At 43.2% G+C, this 18544-nt stretch overlaps 1 protein-coding gene across 10 annotated transcripts in view; it reads left to right on the forward strand.

The window, feature by feature from the left end:
* GULP1 (GULP PTB domain containing engulfment adaptor 1) overlaps nucleotides 1–18544 on the forward strand; it is a 263779-nt gene that overhangs the window by 173222 nt on the left and 72013 nt on the right. For 2 of the 10 annotated variants that reach the window (XM_047720545.1, XM_047720547.1), the window contains exon 6: nucleotides 12425–12542. The exons of the other annotated variants lie outside the window; for them this stretch is intronic. In XM_047720545.1, coding sequence (XP_047576501.1) covers nucleotides 12425–12542 — 118 coding nt within the window. The remainder of the gene's footprint in view (nucleotides 1–12424; nucleotides 12543–18544) is intronic. 10 annotated transcript variants of the gene reach the window in all.

Here is an 18544-nt window from a genome sequence, read left to right on the forward strand (position 1 = left end):
TCAACTGGAACCCACTAAACTTGGGCAAAAGATACATCCTTATAGTTGATGAGATGTATTGCTAATACATCCGGAAGGATTTAGGATTACAGATTCCTAAGATTCTCTAGAGCAGCTTTAGAGTAGTGACAAACACAGGCATTTGCAAATTTGCTGGTTGTGGATGGTAGGGCCGGGATGTAAACAAAACAAAAAAGCAAAAACCATAGCACTCAGCTGCACTCCATGTGATTCATTTCATTTATTCAGAAATGGATTTTAGTTAATCTCAAAGCATAGGGACCATTTAAAAACATTTTTTTATAGAGTCTTTTAAAAACTCTAAGTTTTCTTAGACATTAAACTGGTTTTTAATAATGCTGATATGTGTATAACATAATCATTCCAAACTTTTTAAAATTGTAGTATAAGCATAAGAATTGAACATTAATTATCATTCTTCCCAATTAAAAAAGGGATATATACTATATTATATATATTGATAATAATTTTGCATTTGTACTCTTTGGAAATGTCCCTTTATGACACATGCTTTAAAAGAAAAATAGAGGGCGCCTGGGTGGCTCAGTGGGTTGAGCCGCTGCCTTCGGCTCAGGTCATGATCTCAGGGTCCTGGGATCGAGTCCCGCATCGGGTTCTCTGCTTGGCGGAGATCCTGCTTCCCTCTCTCTCTCTCTGCCTGCCTCTCCGTCTACTTGTGATCTCTCTCTGTCAAATAAATAAATAAAATCTTAAAAAAAAAAAAAAAGAAAAATAGAAAGCTGTAGTATGTTATTTTTCCATTGCTTTCTTTAGAATGGAAAGCTATAAATCTTTCATGCTAAACTAAAAAAGAATATAGTAATAATGGGAAATTTGTTGAATTATGATTTTGTAGTTGGTATGTTCTTAGGAAATACAAAGATAAATAGAAAAAGAGAAATGACAATAAGCACCCAACATAGCCTAATTTCTCAATTCTGGAGATGAACTTATAAAATGAATTTAATTTCTGAAAAGCATATGCTTGTTTTAAAAGATGCTTAATTGTGTGTTTTTTTTTTTCCTCCCTAAGTTTTCTCAGGTAACTGAAATAGTTATTTTTAAAGATTTTTATTTACTCATTATTCCTTTTTTATTGCGGTTTATTGACCTATGCAACATTATATTACTTTCAGGTATACAACAAAATGATTAGATATTTGTGTATATTGTAAAATGGTCACCACAGTAAATCTAATTAGCACAATTTTGAAGGTGATCATCATTGCAAACTTACTTTGCATATGAGAATTCTCTTAAAAATTATCACACTGTTAGAAATTATTGAATAGAAACTAAAAACTCCATGTTAATTACTCCTTATAACATTTCACTATGGACTACATTTTTTTTTTCTTAAAAAAAAAGACATTCTATGTGTTAAGGATTCATAGACTTTTGGTATTGAAAAGGACTTCAAGAACCTTCCAATTATATCTCTTTCTTGTTAAAATAAATTGAGGCTCAAACTTACACAACGAGATAGTATCAGTTTAGAAATCAAGTCCGTTCTATGGCCGTTTTTCTGTCCATTGCAATCTACTATTCCCAGTTTTAAAGAGAAAACCCTCTTAGCAAGCAGATGAATGAATCCAAAGACAAAACAGAGTATGTATACTTGTATTCCCTTTATATATGTTGTGAAGTTGGTTTGTCCGTGTAGCCCTGTCTGTCCGTTGGTCCCTGGGATATCATTTACGACAAGCCAGGGGTTTGGCAGAGATGCGACCCAGAGGAGAGTAAGTGAAGTCTGTGTATTTACCTCCCTACCAGGGAGGCCACAAAGTCTAAGCTTTTGTAAAGTATTTTATTTGTCTTATTCTGCTTTGCTTAATGGTATTAATATTAATATAATCCGCCGATGAAAAATGCCTATGGTGTTATTTATCTTCAAGTACTTCAGCTGGAGAGCGCCTAGTCATAAACGGGGAATTCTCTGAATGTTAGATACATTTGTCATTTAGTTCATATTTCTGTGTGGATTTGTGTGACACTGTGTGAAATAACAACAAAGTTTGTTCATAGCCGAAGAATGTGAAAAAGGAAAAGTCTGATTTGGTCTCAAAGGGGTCAGGTAGTGGCATTCTGAAGCCTGGAATATGAAATTTAGGGATCTGGGCCAGAAGCATAGCTAGGGAGTATTGTAGTTTTGGGGGGAAGAGTGTTTGAAATTGTGAAAATAAATAAATAAAATTAAAGTTTTTATCAAATTGACTTTTTGGTGAGTAATTACAATAAGCACAAGCTAAATATAAGAAAATTAGGAAAGAAGTGAACCTTTTTGAACAAAGGACCTATGAAAAATGAGAAATGGGAATGAAGAAGGAATTGTAATGGGAGATAAAACACCGCAGGAAATACCAGGGTTCTGGGATTATTTAGATTTAAACATTGAATCAGCATTGTTAGTGGCTACATGGTTGCATTTCCAGTACCGCTGCAAAGATGCTAGGTGGAAGCAAGTTGCCTCCAGAATTCTCTGTCGCTGGATTCCGGTATCGCGAAATAAGAGAAGCAGCGTGCGCTTCCGAGAAGGGGCTGCTGCTGACAAAGCCCCATTCCAGCCGGCTGTGTTCTTACGTTTTAGGAGATGTTTGGAAGAAGTAATCTTTCGTCTCTTAAGAAATATGTGCATACATATATTTAAATCAACTAAAGTCATTTTTCTCTTTTTTCTAATCTTATGAACTATGGGAAATTTCATCTCCATAGCAATTATGCATATTTTTACATTTAAGAATGGTCTCCTGTTGTGTGCCTGTTTCTTCAGTTTCCAAGAAAGTGTTTATTATCTTCTCTTTTTTCTTCGTGCCGGAATAAGCAGTTCCTTTTCCTGAACCTTTAAAAATCATGTTCAGAAAGGTACAAGTAGAGTCCTGTCTCCGTCTTTGTATCAGACAGTACTAGAACATCTCCTTTTCTGTAACTTGCATGTTGTGATAGCAAAGCAGTAAAAAGAAAGGCTCTGGGGAGCTCGAGATCTGATGTAATTTATGCAACTCATAGTCTGAGAAAAGATGCATCTCCAAGTAGAGAGAGTACAGATAAAACATGGAAGAAGCAGTTGTTCACTTTTTAGTTCTGCACTGTATTGTTTGCTGAAAATATATTATTTTGCAAACATGATAAATCCTAATTATCAAAAGTTAAGCCGTGTAGAAGAGAACAGAAGTATAGAAATCAACACAATGCTCAAAATCATCTCAGGCAGAACTAACCCTTTGGTTACCGGAAATCCAGGTAACCTGACTCAGGATACATACAAATATGAGAACAGACAGATTGAAAACAAGAGCGTTCAGCAGTGCATAAACCAACTTTCTGTGCATTTCATATCTGTCATCTCACTTAATCTTCACAAATGCCCAGTGAGATGAAGGCTATTAATATCCCCCACTAAACAGCAAAATTGTAACATTAAACTGCAAAAAGTTGAATAGTTAAGGAGAACGAGGCTGGGAATGAAGAGATAGTTTGGAAGAATCAGCTTTATACGAAGGAAATTAAAATATGCAAGCTGTTTTTCAATAAAGAGCCTTGAACTTGAATTTAACAAAAAGAAAAGATGAAACTGAAGTGATTAAAGGAGTTACTGAACATCAGAAATGTGTGTCTTTGCCACAAGGGATATTAATTCCTAGAAGATTGCTCCGGCGTTGAAGGAAGACATTTATGGAAGTCATTAACTGTCTGGCGTCCTCATGTTTTTCCTGAAGAGCACATGTCAGTTTCTGACAGTGTGTATGTATGAATGATGAGGCGGACAGCCTCCTTCCTTCCTCCTCCTAGCACACTCCACTCCCCGGATTTTGCTGCTCATTTCAATTCTACTTGCCAAGATTTGCAACATTTACATTTTGTTCTGAAACTGTAATTCCTCTGGTGGTTTAGTTCTAATTATATACTGAAATGGATTCAGATCACCAACACTCCTTTTACCATTTCTTTTCTATTCCTGAGCTCTTGATGTGATTTTGGTTTTCCTCTTCTAAAAGTTTTTCAAAAAAGACTCAGTAACTTCAGTTTTTCATGAGCTATTTCCCATTTGAGAATGTCTGCCTGTCATCTTAAATCTTCCTTCCCTCAGGACACTAGTCCCCGGTGTGGTTTCCCCTCATTCTCCTGTTGAGTAAATATCTGAATCCATCTCACTTTCCCCCTTGAAGTTGTCCTCCTTTTTTTGTAAAGATGCCTGAGACTTCATTCTTTATCATCGCATTTTAATAACATAGCAAATGGGCTGACCTGAAGTCTCAGCGAGCATCTCTAACACCTCGCAACCAGGAAATGGGGTCTTCAGCTCTGTTGCGAAGGCCGCCTAGGAGGAGAAGTGAGCAGAAGGTGAGGCCACGGTTCCTCACAACACAACAACAAACTCACTCACTCCAAGAAACAGACAGGGGATGACTAAGGGCTCTTACTCGTACAACGCAACCAACAGTTTAGATCTGGGAAAGCCGTGTGCTGTCGTCAGAAGAGCAGGGCGCTTTGGAATCTCAAAACTGAGTAGAAGGCGGACTCCACAGCTGCATGGAAAGCTGGTATGTAACTGCCTTCCTATCTGTGTGATGCGAACAATACTTCCCTTATCAAGCTTTTATGCCAGTGAAACAAGATAACATCTGTACGTTGCCTGGCGCGTGGTCGGTGCTCCCTAACTGGTAGTGTCCCCATGTCTCACTCTCAGTTATACCGAGACTTAATACAGACTTGATATGACACTGTTATTATGGGGGGAAGTTTCCACACTTTCAAACAACCGGCAGACAGATTGCAGTCTTTAGAATGCAGGGCGTGCATGAGTAGGTCAGTCCCCGATTTCTTTGCGTATTTGGATAACACCACTGTTCCAAGATTGAGTGTTAGGAAATCGTAGAACCAAGTTGCACAATCTTCCCCTCCCCCTGGACCCTGTCTCTCAGGCAGATTTTATCTCCAACAGAAAACTCAGGAATGGTGATAGACAAGGCAGCAATGGTTAATTACTTCCTAGGAGAGTCAGAGTCCCAGAGCGTACATCACTCTATCCCAGACTCTGTGCAGGTTCACATAAGAGGTGGTATCCTGGGCATCTAGCAGGCACTGAAGGGCCTTGATCCGCCTTCACTTGATCCCCAGTTCTAATCCTAAATAATGAGAGGTAGATCTCCAGCTCCGTTGGGTTTTGCTTTTATATCTGAGGATTACCGCACCGCACCGCTTACTTGGTTCCATGTCTTTTCTAATTGCTCATTAGAATGGCATCGCTCCAGACTTGCTCACACAGACATTTGCTGCGGTGACAGAATAAAAACAAAGCAAGTCTTGCGAACACAGAGCTATTTTTGTTTGCAAGAATTCAGACCCGTAGTACGCTACAGGAACTGCCGAGGGGAAGTGAGTGAGGCTGAATGTGCTCAGGCATTGTCAGGAGAAACATGTCAGTAAATTGGATTTTTACAATGTGTGTTGAGAGAGTGAGGAAACCACAGCTAAAAAACTTAAGAAACTAGAATTCTGCAGATGATTTTGTATGTTTGCACGTGAGCCTAGCAATAGCAGGTTAAAGAAGGAAATTGGGTATTATAATGAATGAATTATCTATTCTTGAAATGTATGTAAGACAGAAAACTTAGGTACAGAGCACAGACCTATGAGCATTGTGTAAATGATACTTGCATAACTTTACTTCAGACTTTTATCATGAATTAATGAATGAATGTTACTTTTTACACTTATTTAGTAAATTTCACAAGTAATACCCTTCGATATGTTTTCCAATGTAGCAAACTTGCAAAGAATGGAAATACCCATGACATTGTAGTGAATGATCCAAATAACAGGGCATTAATTAACCAAGTGAGTACAGTAGCTCGTTCAATGGCCACGAACAGAAAATGGAAATCTTCATAGTTAAAAAAGTAGTTAAGGGACTATTACAAATTTAAATGATTTTGTTATTAGTTTCAGCATGAATCACCTCATGATGAGATGATGTGTAGAACTGTATGCATAGTGAGTTTGATTTTAAGGTATAAATTAACAATCTTTTCATCTAGTTCCAAGAGGCAAATTCATAATTTCAGAAAATTGATCAACAAAAGATGTGAGTACTGACTTCGTAGTTGTTTATGGACTGGTTCAGCCTCCTCCCTTTTAGCATGTCTGAGGCACCAGACTCCAGGTCTTACGGAAGAGTGTCCAAGGACTGCACAGTGTGGGATGATTGGAAGGACACACAAGACCCCTTGGGTCTCATGCATGTCTTTACACATGTAAGACTTTAATGAAGGCAATGAAGATGTTACAGCAAGAGAGAGAATACACACGACAGCATCAGGGGTCCAAGAAGCTTCCAGCACGGCTCTCTAGGACCCGTGATTACCCACACAGGACTCATTTCCAGATTACGAACCACCAACACATGTGGAAGGAATTTTGGCTCGTTCTTATCTTGGCCAAAAATAATGATCATTTTTCAACATACCCCAGAGAAAACCACAGAGCCGGCTCAGTAGCTTACACATTGTGGCATCTTGAATTACACTGAGGACCATCCGTGGGAAGGCTGAGGAAAGATTTCCTAATGGAGATTAAAAATCAGTGGAAATGATTTTAGTGATTACAGTGATGGGGTGATTACAGTCACACATGCACAACGTCCCAGAGACATTCCAGAAAATAGCACATTTTACGAAGTCTAAGGGTTCAGTATGGCCCGAGTGTAGAGTATAAATAAGTAAACTAGGAAAAGAATCATGAGGATAATTCCTCATTTGCATTCCTAAGTGACAAGCTAGTCGTGACGGACTTGAATTTAAGATAGGGATAATGAGATACCAAGTTAGAAACACCTCATCTGGAGATATCCAAGAAATAATTAAAAGCCCAGAATACAGAGCACAGTGTTTTGAGACCGCTCAGTAAGCCCTGAACAACTAAAAGACTAGTGCTGTGATCTTGCATTTTAGGAGTGCTCATAAATCCTGTGGGAGACCTCGTATAAACAGGACAACAAACAAAACATTGTTTTGAAATCTGTCTCATGCTGTGAACTTATGTTAGAACAGACTACTATTTTCAAGGTACAACACCTTCAGAGGAAAGTGTTTCTCAGTTAACAAAGGTAGTTGCAGAAAACCAGGTGAAAGCTGGCTTCCTGTGGAGAAGTTTGCCTTACCAGTTAGTTCCATTACGGCTCCTTTCCACTGTATGGATTCAAAAGAGACATTCCTTTCTTTCTGTTCCATTTTCTCTTTTATCCAAGGATTTTAATTGACTTTTAAAAATCACAGTTAATTGAAGTTAAGTGTATGTGTGTACATGTGTGGACATAAATATTCATAATTTACATGCATGTATGAGACACATAAATGCACATACATGTAAGAGCTCTGAATTTATTACATCTAGCAGATCAAACAACAAATGGTACCAGCTTCTCCATCTGGCTATTTTCATGTTGGCATAGTGCCTTCAAAAGAAGCAAGTTCTTAAAACTTGAAAAAACACAAAACTGCTTTTTTTTTTTCTTTTCAGTGATGGGCCAATTTCTTTCAAGTACTAAATAGCGAGGATCATTAATATTGAGGTTTATTTATTTATCTGAGAGAGAACGAGCAGGAGGAAGGGGCAGAGGGAGAGGGACTCTCAAGTAGACTCCACACTGAGCACGGAACCCGACATGGGGCTCGATCTCGTGACCCTGAGAGCACGACCTGAGCTGAAACCAAGAGTCAGAGGCTTAACCGACTGTGCCCCCTCAGGCTCCCCAGGCCCCCAGATCATCCGTATTATGTCGTACGTGTACCTCATCCTGCCTCATGATAAAATATCTAAAAAGTGACCACAAACAAAAAGCTATTTCCCGTGAACTGCGAAGTTCCGCACGTCATTTAGAATAGTAGCTTCTGTGCTTTGCAAACTGCCATGGCTCTGCCAAGTGTTACTGCCTTCTGGTTTGCCTTCACATTCCAGTGAGGTAGTCAGAGCTAGTACTGTAGTTTACAAGCAGGACTAAGCACAGCCTCAGAGTGCTTAAATTCCTTGCTTAAGGTCACACCATGTAATGAATGAAACCTGGGCTTTTGTGCAGATAATGTTCTTTTAGGCCCTAACCTATTTGAATTCTATTTCTTTTCCTCCCTAAGCTGCCTTATCTCTCTTTTCAGAAAAGTGAGAGTAGGGGAATATATTGTCCAATTACTCGTGTATTTTTAAACAGATAAAGATAATATTATATTATATTAACAACTTCCATTTTGGATTTTACATTAAGTAACCTTCTGTGTAGAAGCACACGGAAAAGACCACTGCTTCCGAGCATGCTGGGCTCTTGGTCCGTGGAAATGCGGCTCCTTACTGCCTGCCTTACTGCCCATTCTTTTTCTTTCTTTGCTTTTTTAAACTGTGCACTTCCTTTCTGTGCTCCACTATTGCAAATAGACATTTTAGGAAGTTAGGCATGCATATCGTTGGGCAGATTAAGAGCAGCCAAAGAAACATCTTTGTGGCACAAAGAAACATCTTCATTGAGTGTGCAGAATTAATCTTATTTGGGCTTAATTAGAATGGATCAGTCTTTCTTAAACTGCATTTTTAAAAAATGCAGATGCCCTGTCCGTTTATTCTGATTTAATTTTTTTTTTTTTTGTAGTTAATTGAGAGTGAGCCCAGAAACCTGCCTTTGTACTTGAGAAACATGGGAAAGATGAGGGTTTTTCTTTGTACTGGAGGGGACAAACAGCAAAACAAACAAAATATGCAGATCAAATCTGTTTTAATCAGTCGTGTGCACGGTGCTCCCTGCCAGCCTTTCTAGCACGCTAATGGCAAATGGTAAAATCGAGTGGCTTTCCTTTCCGTCGTCTGCCCTTGCACACCAGCTGTGACAGTGTTAATAAGCATCAGAATCACCCAAAGGTGATGATTTAGGAGACTAAAAAGAAAATTGCAGAATCTGAGTAATCAGACCGGTGATACCTGGATAAATAAATCTCTGGGGAAGAAAGATCTTAAAATAAAATCGTGGTACCTTAAGGAATAACTTCGCTGTGCAATGGGGTGATACTTCTCTGAAGCTGTTCTTGGATATTTGCCTAGTAGAGACCTGTTAGCATTCAGGTTTCCTGAATGTCCATCTTGATTTTCAGGATTTGATGGAGTCGAAATTATACAGTAGTTTGCCTTAGAAATTCCTTGTTTTCCTCCATTTTCTGTTCCACGCTTCCTCCAGGGGGACATCTCTTTTTCCCAACTTCCCTTTTCTTAAATGCATTCCCTTTAGCCACTGCTTTCTGTCAAGCTGGGTAAGTGTTGGTGAGCAGAGTGCTCCACTCATTGTACCCAGCAGTTAATGGTGACCCGACCGCCTGTTCACTGCTTGTCAGGCACATACACTGTCTTTTCCTCATGGCAGTCCTCTGAGCTGGGAAATGCAGTGAGAACAACCTTTCCTGTACTTACCTACTTTGGTTATTATCATTGCCCCCATCTTACATATAAGGAGATAACGTTTAGAGAAATTTAATACCTTGCCCAGTGTTACAGCTCGCAGTCAGGAGACTTCTCGAGCTCAGACAGCGTGGTTCTGGAGCGTGAGCTTCTGGTCACTACAGCACGCCGTTGGGTATTAGAACTTTAAGCTCTTTGTCTTGCTGTAAGAGAATGTTTCCTGTAAAGACCTTTCTGTGTCTTATTTTGTTCTCTTAGATAAAGGATGGGCCTCTGTCTTTTCACTTAATAGTCTCCTACTCTTCTGATAAGTAGCTTCTAGCAATTTATTTCTGGGAAATTGCCAGAATAGAAAAGGACAAGTGCCCATTGTCACTGCCTTCTTCCAGAACATTCCTGCCAGAAGGCTGTTTCTTTTCCTCTCGCAGGCTGCCATTTGCAACCTTAAACACTCTCTGTGTCCCCACTTCTTGTGTACCAGGTTTCGCAGAATTATATTTTCTATTTTCTATCCCTCAACTTATAAATTTCATTTTGTTCAGAAAGTACATTTGTTACTCATTTGCCCCGGTTTCGTGGACAGCCTACTCATGCTTTATTAGAATTCAGTACTTAGGAAAGCCTTGGCGGAAAGAAACAGTTGGGGGAGGCTTAGGTTGGAAAAGAAGCTAGGAAGGAGGAATGGATTGCTGCACTGGGCTACTTCCAGTGAAAAGAGGGAGGGAGAGGAGAGGGAGATGCATCTGATGGCCATGGAAGGAGGTGTTAATGAGATATTTAGTTTGTTATGGCTGGCAAGGCAATTTTTAAGGAATGATTATTGGTACATTTTAGAACATTTGTCAGAATGCATTCTTGAACATAGACTCAATTTTAAGGAAGATACTATTGCATATTTTTTATTGGTACTAAAAGAATATGTTAGAGGAAATTACTAATTGTGGCCATAGGTAATGTCTATAATTTTAATTTATATAGAAATGGAGATTAATTATCTTACCAAAGTTAAAAATTGTCTGCCTTCAATCTACAAACTTACAAAATGTTTCCTGATATTTCTGTAACTCTTAGATCAGATATATTTGAAAATAATTGCCATAGTGTGTGACGTGTAGTAGAAGGCTGATTCATGTTAGAAATACTTGTTCCATTCTCTCTGCTTTTTAGCCATCTGCAAGAATTTAATCTCTGAGGATTTCAGAATGTCAGTAGAGCGGAACTTAAAGAAGCTTTTAAGGGGTGCTCTAATGGAGTTTTCCTAGAAAGTCTCCTTTTCATGTAAATATAACTAGACATGAACACAATTGCCGTGGGCTTTGAATATAACTATTCACTGAGACGTTTCTACTGGCGATGAGAGCACAGTTACCTAGCTGATGCCTTAGGGATCCAGGAATTAGTAATGCTATTGTCACGTTTCTTTTGACAATATTGTATAAAGTCTGAGTAATACAGATATACATTTACAGTAACTCTTAGAAATCTGTGTTTACCTGTATCCTAATTCTCTGCATTTAATTTTATGTTAACATATACTTATTAAAATAAAGTCTTAACAAGTCTTTTAAAAATGTTTATCATAATTGGCTCAACACATTTTTTTGTCCTGGTAATTATCACCCTTGATTTGGTACCATGGAATATATCAAAAGTAATGCTGACAACATCTTAAGAGAGCTGAGTAAGGGAAATAATTCAGCTGTCACTATAGAAGCGACCTATTAGTGACCATAGAAGAGAATGTTAGGACTTTTAACTTCCAGTGTTAACAATGTGGAGATAAGGACAGCTCTCAAAAGAATGCACTGTCTGAAAAATACAACCGATAAGATGTCCGGATTCGTGTATTCTCAATTTGAAAAACTTGACTGTAGAAAGTCATTGGGACTTTTAAAAGCTTTGTGGATCTGTTGGAGGTTGGAACTATACTAAAGAGAATCATTTTTAGAGCCGGGTTTGAGCTGCCTGTATGTTCCATGGACCCTGCTGTGCCTTGAAGTGCATTTCATACCCAAGAATTATTTCATGGTTCAGTAAATCAAATGTTGACATAACAATTATAAAGAAAGTGATTGAGACAGGCGGCCATGTAGGACAGAATGTAAAGGCAAACATTGTGTTTTATCCCATTTTGTTTGAGAGTGATAGGTATTTCTCAAAAGTACTTGAAAATAACAAAGTATATGATGGGTTGAAGTAAAGTCCATAATAACTGTGAAGCTGGTTTTCATATTTATAGTTTCTGTAAAAATAAAACACATATCTAGTGGGCTCTTTCAAATTTAATGAACTATCCAGCATTTCAGATAGTGAAGTCATACTAGTCAGTTGCATTATCAAAGTCCTGTCGTGGATGGGAGACACTTCTATTTTATCTTGTCAACTGTGACTCATACATTAACAAGTTGTGTTTCTTTGTGCTGCGACTGAAGAACTCGTAGCCTCGTTTATGATTTACTTCTAGCAAATTTATAGGATTACATGGCTTTTGACTAAAAACCTATTTCTACTCTGTATTCTTGTTTTGTTTGCTTCATTTTTTATTTTATCTTCCCCTATTTTGTTACTCTTCATAAGCCACTTTAAATACATTTGGGGACGGGGCACCTGGGTGGCTCAGTGGGTTAAAGCCTCTGCCTTCAGTTCGAGTCCTGGGATTGAGCCCCGCATCAGGCTCTCTGCTTGGCAGAAAGTCTGCTTCCTCCTCTCTCTTTCTGTCTGCCTCTCTGCCTACTTGTGATATCTCTGTCAAATAAATAAATAAAATCTTAAAAAAAATACATTTGGGGACATAGTGGAATGATTTTTTAAATCAGTGAAATGAAAAAATGATGTGGGTTTTGGGATTTTTTTGTTTTTTGTTTTTGAGGAAGGAACTATGCCTGGGTCCCTGGGAACCCAAGATCAGTCATCACCAAAGTCCTCTTGGTCCTCCACCTCTCTTCTGAACCTTGCTGTTTCTTTCTCCAAGGAAAACCAGCTCTGTTCTGAAGACACTGAACCCAGTTGCCCTTCCCATCCTTGAACACTTTCTGCAAATGGTGGATGTTTTCTCCGCACAACTCTCCCCAGAACACCTGGCCTGGCAGGTGAATTGATTGGCGTTCTCTTTGTGTTCTCCCTGTAATGTCCTAGCTTTGAGTCTCATGTCATCAAACTGTGCCAGTTATCTTCTCCTAGCTGAATTCATCTGCAATACCCAGATCACTCCTCCATTCCTTCCGGATTCTAGCTCCTCCTTCATTGTCATTGTCCCCAAAATAACTCCGTAAGAGGAAGAATATTATCATTTACAAAATGGCCACATAGGAGCAGATGCTCTTGGGAGGTAGTGATCTCTGTGTCAGTAAATATTCTCAAACAAATAGACATGGCACGCCAAATCCTTGGGTGTGGCCTAACCCTGATCCGCCCATTGCATGCAGGTGTGCGATTCTAGACTAGCAACGGAATTAGCAGTGCACAATTCTATTCACACAGAAAATCGTAATTCTGATCTCACAGAAAATATTTGGCCCCAAATCAGTACATTTATATATATATTGAACTTAGAACATACAAATTACAGACACTGAGAACCTTTGTATGAAATATGTCCTGAATGCTGTGTCTTGACCATCATGAACTCGATCATTTAACCGGGGTAGGTTTCAGACTTCGACCAACTTATAGTCACTGAGCCAGTATGCTTCTGCGGTGACCTCACACTAACTTTGTTGTATGATGTGACTGTTGTTGTATGATGTATGACTGGCTGCACGACCTCATTAATGAGATCACCACACACCTACATGTGTACATAACATACTTACTTTAATAACAGATAAAATTACAGTAACATAAAATTTTTTACTTTATTAAATTTAGGAAAGAAGTTTCTGGGAAAAGGCCATATGCAATATACTTAGCACCTAATGAAGTTTTAATGCAATGTTTCCTACAAATTTTAATCTTTAACATTTAATAGACAGTACCCTCTTTATCCACACCTTTTCTTTTGTCCCTAAGTAGAGTATCATATTGCTAATACACATATACATTTCATAGTCCCGTTTTAATTTGATTCCCACTTATTAAATGCCTAGAATTATAATGGAACATTAAAATCATTGGAAGAAATAGCATGGCAAATACCACTTCCTTTTCACTTGTATTTCTATAATTTCAAAGAAGAGGAAAAAGCCAGAAACGGATTACTGCTATTTTCCATAATATAATATACTTGGATCATATGGAACAATTTAATTTCAAAGAGACTCTTTGGCTTTAATTACAAAATAGTTTTAGCTCTCCAAGTCATTAAGTGAGACCAATCTATTAAATATTAGTTTATTAAGTAACAATCACTGTGCTAACCAGTATTGTCTCATTATCTTAAGCAGTCTTCAGAATGACTTCCTATAGAAATGTCCTCACCACTTTTTTATAAAGAGTAACAGATTTGGGGATGTAAAGTACATTGTACTTAGCACTTAGTAGCAGCAGAGCCCAGATACAATCTTCATCTCCATGAGCGCACACACTCTTCCTGAGCACTTTATCACTCCACAGAATAGTTTGACCTTGTCACTCAGTAAGCCGCCGATCTTTGGGGACAGAATGACTTAGCGGAAACAAAGCCTCTTGACTTCAGTGTGTACGTGAGGATCTGTGTTTTACAAATCGTGTGTGGCAAGTTGGTAAGTCTGCTCTCCTGATAACAAACTGATCATTGAGTCCAAGTGGAGAACCATCTACTCCCCAACTTCTGTTTCCTTCCAGGAGTGCTCTTAGAGCAGCCAACAACCGTACCACGCGAAGCGGCTAGCAAGACTGTTGAGAGAGTCAGAGTCTCTTGCCCTTCTTCTGACATTCTGTACACCATCCACCTGCTCTGCGTTCCTTCCTGCAGGCCGCCTGCAGGAATTCTGAGGGCAAAGCTTGACAGATGGTGATCTGGTGGCTGAAGCCCCTGTCGCTCCAGTGAGGTCTCATCCAGGAAGTAGAGAAGGTTCTTCCCTGAGCTGTTGGCCGTGGGAAGTGCCATCTCCCTTCTGAGAAAGAATTAACCAGTTAGCATGGCCGTGGTTCTCACAGTCTTCAGTACAGTTTCATTATGGAGTTTACTGGGGTTTTATAGAGTGAGACGTCCTGGGTTTTTACAGCTGTTCCAACTTGAGTATTAGGTAACAAAGTAAATTTTAGAACAAAGAGAGTATGCCATTTGTGTCCTAATTCCTACGTAGAGCACCATCCATAATTTCTCTGGACGTAGGTAATATTGAAATTTATACTTGATTTGTCCTGAAATGAGAGGCAGATTAAGTGTCAAGATTCTTATGATACATGTCTTTGCCCACGCTTCAGTCATCTGTGCCTTTTAATAGCATATATTGCTTTTAAGTGTAAACATGTGAATCATAGGACTGAGCAGTATATGTATTTTATATTAAACCTGATGGGCAAGGAATTGAAGTGGCATGACACAAAATGCTTAAAAATAGGTTAAAAATAAGTAGGTTACTCAACTTCAGTCACATTAATAATGAAATGCATACGGAGTAAAGGTACATCTGAAATACCAGCTCTGCCGTCTAAAAACAGCAAATTTGAGGATTTGGCATATTAACGAAATATATCATGGGAATAGGAATGTAAACTTGTTTTTGATAAAAGTAATAAACAGCAACATAACTCTGTGTAAGTAAAGGGAAGTTTATGTAATTTGGAATCATCGTCACTCATCAGTCTGTTCAATCTTCGGAAGCGGTCCCGAGCGACGTGAGGGTCCGTGTTAGTGCCCCGTTAGTGCTGACAAAGGGCCGCTCAGAAACTCTCTCCGACCCTCGCGGGGACGCGGGGACCGATTTCGGTTAAGGCCGAGGGCGATCACGGAAGCCAGTGCGGGGCGGCGGTCACCCGGCCGCGGCAGCTCCTGGCAAGGACCCGCGGGGCCCACTGGGGTAATGGACTTCAGGTGTCAGTGACACCTCCATGAAGTTGTCTCTAGGAAGGAAACACGGACTGAAACAAGTTACCGAACCGAAGTCAGAGCGCAGCGCCGGCCCCGCGGTCGCGGCGGCGGAGGCAGAGCGGCCGCCCGTGTCCGCACTCAGCGGGGAGAGGGGGTTGCTGGTAGCGGGCGCTGCGGGGCCTCGTCCCGTCCTGTCCGTCTGTCCTGTCCATCCTGCCGTCTGCGTCCTCCCGGCTCCTGGGGACGCGCCGGCCCCGCCTCGCCCGCTGCCCCGCGTGTCCCCGTCCTGCACGCGACAAGCCAGGCCGCGGCTCCCGGCAGGGGTGGTTCAGCCCCGTCCACGGGGCAATGTGGAACCTGTAAAGTGAGGGACAGTCCCGACCCCGCTGACAGGACCCCGCGGCACCAACGCCGTTTCCCAGGCGGGACTCGAGGCACCAGACGGCCGGCGCCTGCGCCTCCCGAGCAGCCCCCGAGCGGCAGCAGGTGTGTCCGGCGCGGTCCGCGGTGCTCCCGGCGCTCACCATCCGGGGTTCGCTGGCGTCACGGACCGAGCCGCGGCGGCTCGAGGCCGTGGGGGTCGCGGACGCGTCCGAGGGCGGAGCCGGAATTCCGAGCCCGTGTCCTCGCCTCACGGCAGGCCCCGCAGTGAAGCCGGATCCGCACAGACCGCCGCCTCCGCCGCGCCGCGCTGGGTGCAGGGACCGGAGCGCCACCGCCGCACAGCAGGTCGTCAGGGAATGGCGGGGGGGGGACCCGGGAAGGTGCGGCCACTTCCTCGGGCTCCTGCGGGCGGGACGGAGCGGAGACGGGACCGTGACTGGTTTCCGTCCGTGCCGGGTCTCCCCGTTTCGTTGCCGGGTTCCTTCTCTGTGCGCGTGCTCGGCTCTCACTGAGGAGAGGAAGCGCGGGGCGGGGCCTGCCGTCTGCGCCTGCGCGCTGAGCGCACGAGGGGAAGCTCGCGCCCGCGGGCCCGCGTCAGCCACGCTGTGTGCGTCGTGGGCGGGAAGCCGGGATGTGCGTGTCAGGAGCGTCGTCAGCCCAGGTTCGTGTTCGCGCGGAACAGCCGTGCGTGGCCCGTCCAGATCCGAAAAGTAGATTTTCTTCCCTTTTCACAGAAACGAGGGCAGCACTTGGAGTCTCAGAATCTCGGAATGGGGTCACTTTCCGTGACGCTCCGGCGTGAGGGCGACTTAGCCTCACAGCCTGCGACGGGGACGTCCCCGCGCGGTGCACGACGGTAGAACAGACCGTCCCCGAGCGCCGGAAACTTTGAGTCTGACAGAATCCGTAGCAGAGTAGTCAGAAGAAACAAACGTGACGGAATGTCCATCACCTACTACAGACACGGTGTCCGATTCTCAAAATTATTTAGGAAACTCACTGGGCAACGTATCTTTTTAAAAATGTTTCAGTTTTTGACGTAGTGTCCGCTGGTTCGTCAGCCCCGGAGAACACCCGCTGTGCGCCCCGGAGCGCCCTCCGCGACACCTTCGCCCTGTCAGAGCTGCCCGCACCCCTCGGGAGCCCTCAGCATGTTTCCGGGCCGCGTCTCTCGTGGTCTCGTCTCCGAGCGCCCCACTCCGGACCTCCTTGCCCTCCCGGAGGCTGTCGTCGCGCTGCGGCTCCTGCTCCGCACGTGAGTGAAGCCGCAGGACCACCGTCCTCCTCTCGGAGCGGAGCCCTTCACCGGGACGCGGGATGCTCGCCGCGTCGTCAGAGCTTTTCCGGTGGCGTCTGTTCTGGTGGCGCCCGGAGGACGACGGTCTAGAAGGGTGGAGTGAGACCACCTCTGGGGAGCCCGCGCCCGCTCCGGTCACTGACCAGGGGACAGCCCGTGGCGGCTTCCGTACGTCAGGGACTTCGCTCTGTTGTGTTCGTGCTGCTGCGCTCCCGGCCTGGGACCGGGCCTGACGCGACATGACGCGCGACACACACTTCTGAGGTGGGTTAGGACATAGAATAATTAATAACAACCACCACCACCGCCCCGTTTCTCGGAGGGAAGTACGGACACCCTTCCCTGAAGCAGGACGCGGACTCGAGCTTTAAAGAACGATTTTTCCAAAAGGGAGAGAAAGAGATAATTAGCCGAGGAAAGAGGCGCGGGTTCTTGAAACGGGGGCTTCCCCGGAGATCACGCTCTTTCGGGAAAGGGTCCGGGAACCACAGGTTTGCGGCAGTTACTCGGTCCAGGTTGAAGCCCGCGGGAGAGTCACAGGCGTGTGACGTCCCGCCGACAACCCCGGGACGTCCGCGACGGCGCGGGGTGACCAGGGAGGACTCGCGCCGCCGTCGCTCGCGTCCTGTAAGCGGAGACGACGACGTGATCGGAGACAGCGGGAAAGCGCAGGAAACGTGCTTCTCTTGCCGATGGTCACGGTCCGGCGACTCAGATTCTAAGTCAGTAAAGGAAACTGCTCGAGAAGACGGGTCGGCGACTGACCCGGGGCTCCCTACAGTCGTGATGACTGGAGGTCAGTAGAATTTTAAAAACCTTATTTAAGCCCCAAACGACAGAGCAGGTCGGAGTGGATCTAGCAGGAAAGATGCCTTCCCGGGGACAGTGGATGAAGCAGCCGCAGGGCGCCTGGGGCTCGGTCGTGGGGCGCCTGCTCGGGCTCGGCTCCTGATCCCCGGGTGCTGGGATCCAGCCCGCGTCGTTGGGCCCCTGCTCAGCGGGACGCCTGCCTCCCCTTCCTCCCGCTCCACCCGCTCCAGCTCCTGCTCGCTCCGCGTCTCTGTCCCACGGACGAATGAAGCCGTCACAGCGGTGAGTGTGGCCTCAGCCTCGCACCAGGCGTGTCGCGCGCAGCTGCCCCGCACATCCCACCCGCCTCGGCTTTCATGGGATTCGTTAGATTGCGGTGAAGTTACAGTGAGAATGAGGAAGAATAAATGTTTCAAAATAACCCCCCACATTTAGAGAAAAACCAATACACCTGTTTCTGTGCTGGTAAGAATTGTGGCCGGTTCAAGAACCAAAATCCAAAATATTGGTGCCTGAAAATAGTTTTTTTTTCCTTACTTCACAGCCACTGTGGGCGCATTGACTCTTTTTATTTGCATGTTATGGCCATTTTGTTACCATATTTTAATTTCTGAGCCTCAGTGCAGCGAATGTTTACTCTGTGTCTG

The sequence above is a fragment of the Lutra lutra genome, chromosome 3 (assembly GCF_902655055.1).
Source record: "Lutra lutra chromosome 3, mLutLut1.2, whole genome shotgun sequence".
NCBI classification, from domain to species: Eukaryota; Metazoa; Chordata; class Mammalia; order Carnivora; family Mustelidae; genus Lutra; species Lutra lutra.